At 37.2% G+C, this 2386-nt stretch overlaps 1 protein-coding gene across 1 annotated transcript in view; it reads right to left on the bottom strand.

Moving 5' to 3' along the window:
- Window positions 1-2386, bottom strand: part of apold1b (apolipoprotein L domain containing 1b) — a gene marked incomplete in the record, with an annotated part of 27638 nt that overhangs the window by 14480 nt on the left and 10772 nt on the right. The window contains 5 exon segments of the mRNA XM_014022685.1: window positions 1062-1115; window positions 1252-1311; window positions 1605-1661; window positions 1751-1813; window positions 2150-2218. Of these exon segments, the coding sequence (XP_013878139.1) occupies window positions 1062-1115; window positions 1252-1311; window positions 1605-1661; window positions 1751-1813; window positions 2150-2218 (303 nt within the window).

The raw sequence follows: 2386 nt of genomic DNA, 5'->3' as shown, positions 1-2386 counted from the left end.
CGTGACATGTTCGTACGAATCTTTTGTGCGAACAAAAGTAAGAGAAATTTAGGATAAGAATACAAACATGTTCTTGCATGAGGCCCAATGAGATTAATCGCAAAAAAATATCTTGAGAATAATCGCGATTAAATTACATAATCTCATGAGATGCTTGTTCTTGGAATACTACCACACCAAATTATATCTCAATTTATGACTAAATCAAACTGTTTTTGTGTTGGCTAACGTTGACTGGAAGCCATTTTGAACTGGGCTGTCTCCAAAAGATCAATCAGTTGTAGTTTTGAAAATGTAAATAAAATCTGTACACAGAGTAAGATATTTAGCTAACTCTTCAGACAGACAGATATACAGAAAAACATTATTGAATCCTAAGTTTGATATGGGGCAATAATGGCAATTTCTCTTTTGTAGACTAGACAGAAAAACTATACTTTGATCCAATTCAGACCCATTGACAGTTTATATGAGACAAAGGAGATTTGTTAAACAGTTTGCTCAACAATTTTAAATATTCAGACTCACAATTAGCGTTTCCACTTTCTGAAGTACTAGCATATAAACYAGTTTTGTTCCTTCCTGCTTATCTGGTGTCACAACATTGTTCACTTCACATGATCACACAGTCTTCACAGATAAACTTGTCCTGATGCTAGCAGACATTCTGACTCCGAACAAGATTTATCTGCAACATTATCCTCTCGTGTCATGAGTCCTAACTGTATTAAGAGCTCCCTCTCCAGGGAAATCTAACAATATTATGTTTGTTTGTTTTTTCAAAATTTTAACACTTTACAGAACAACTACTGACAACTGCTAAGTGTTTATATAAACTGCTGTGACCTCGTTCGGTCTGTTTATTTTTTAAAAAAAAGCTTTTTCAAGAGCTCATCTACAACAGGTAAGATATTATTTGTTTAAAACATTTCCACAGAACCCCACTTCAACAGATCTGAACAGTGTTGAGTTAGAGGAAATTTAAGATTTCGCCAAAATGATGTAAAGAAAACTGGAAGCGAACCCTCAACAAGCTGGAAACCTTGAAGTGAAACATGTACCTGGATGCTGAGAGCAGGATGCACAGAGTCCGTCTCACAAACACCCGCTGCCACCTGCAACACATTAAGTCATCTGCTTACCCAGCAGCCCACAGGTCTTTTAACCATGATTATTCTTCATACATAAGTCATAAACAGCATCCTAAATCAAGCTTTTTTCAAATAAAATGCAATCAGAAAGCTTTAATACCTGCGTGTTGGACCTGAAGGGGTTAACTTTCTGCATCATCTCTTTGAACATCTCAGGGTTCTTCAAAAAAAAAAAAAAAAAAACCATAATATACAAGAAAAAAATCTAAACTGAGTGTGTGTATTCATAACCAGTCGTGTCCAGTAAACAGAAAAATTGTTTGTTTTGGCTCCATCTAGTGGTCAAAACAAAATATGACACAAACAGGTTGGAACATGTTTGTTTATATAGTTATAAAACTTGTGCTTCATAAAATATTAAATCATTAAATTGATAAAAACACATCTAATGATGGTGGGGTAAAATGTTCTGTTTCTCATGATTTAAATGAATATTTAAAAATAGTTTTGTACCTGCTTCTCTGGGACATTGTTGCTGGAGGAGAGGTCAGTGTGTGGAGGTTCAGTCTGCTGAGAAACAACAGCCAGACTGAGCCTAACAAGGCATGCTTTTATTTTATAGTTCCATTAAAACCTCGGATAATGAGAACAAACGGTACCTTTGGCTGGGAGGATTTGAAGGGGTTGACTTTCTGAATCACACCTCTCATCATCCCTGGACTCTAAACCATGAAGCATCGAACACATTTAACTAAGATTTGTGATAAAAATCACTGAAATATATAGAGAAACGCCTGGAATGGTTAAGTTTTTGGCTGCCATTTTGTTAGGTGCTACATTCATTACACACTGAAGCTAGATGACCACTGAGCTGTACGATGAGTGGGTCTCCTTGATCGTGTTTGATTTTATTTTACCCTCGCGTTTGTAGTCTGCTGCTGTTCAGTCACAAAGTATGCTCAGGTAGCACAGAACAAGATGGCGGCACAAATTCCCACCTTGTTAGCATAAACTGCAGTGGTTATTCTAGTGGAACAACAGGAAGTGATGCTGTCTACCTGTTTGTCCTCCAGCGCTCCGTCAGACTCCTGCAGGTTTGCAGAATCATCTTGAGGATTCTTTGGTAACTTCAGTATGAAAATGTCCAAAAAAAAAGTTGTCACGTTGTGAGAATGTTGCTAAACCTGCAGCACTTTTAGAGTCAATGGGCCTCATGCAAGAACCGTTCGTACGCACAGATTAAGTTGTGCGTACGAGTGATTTAGGAGAATTCGTGGCATTCACCAATGTTTTCA

This window comes from Austrofundulus limnaeus, unplaced genomic scaffold (genome assembly GCF_001266775.1).
Source record: "Austrofundulus limnaeus strain Quisiro unplaced genomic scaffold, Austrofundulus_limnaeus-1.0 Scaffold338, whole genome shotgun sequence".
Lineage (NCBI taxonomy): Eukaryota > Metazoa > Chordata > Actinopteri > Cyprinodontiformes > Rivulidae > Austrofundulus > Austrofundulus limnaeus.
This window is presented reverse-complemented; position numbering and strand designations above follow the sequence as displayed.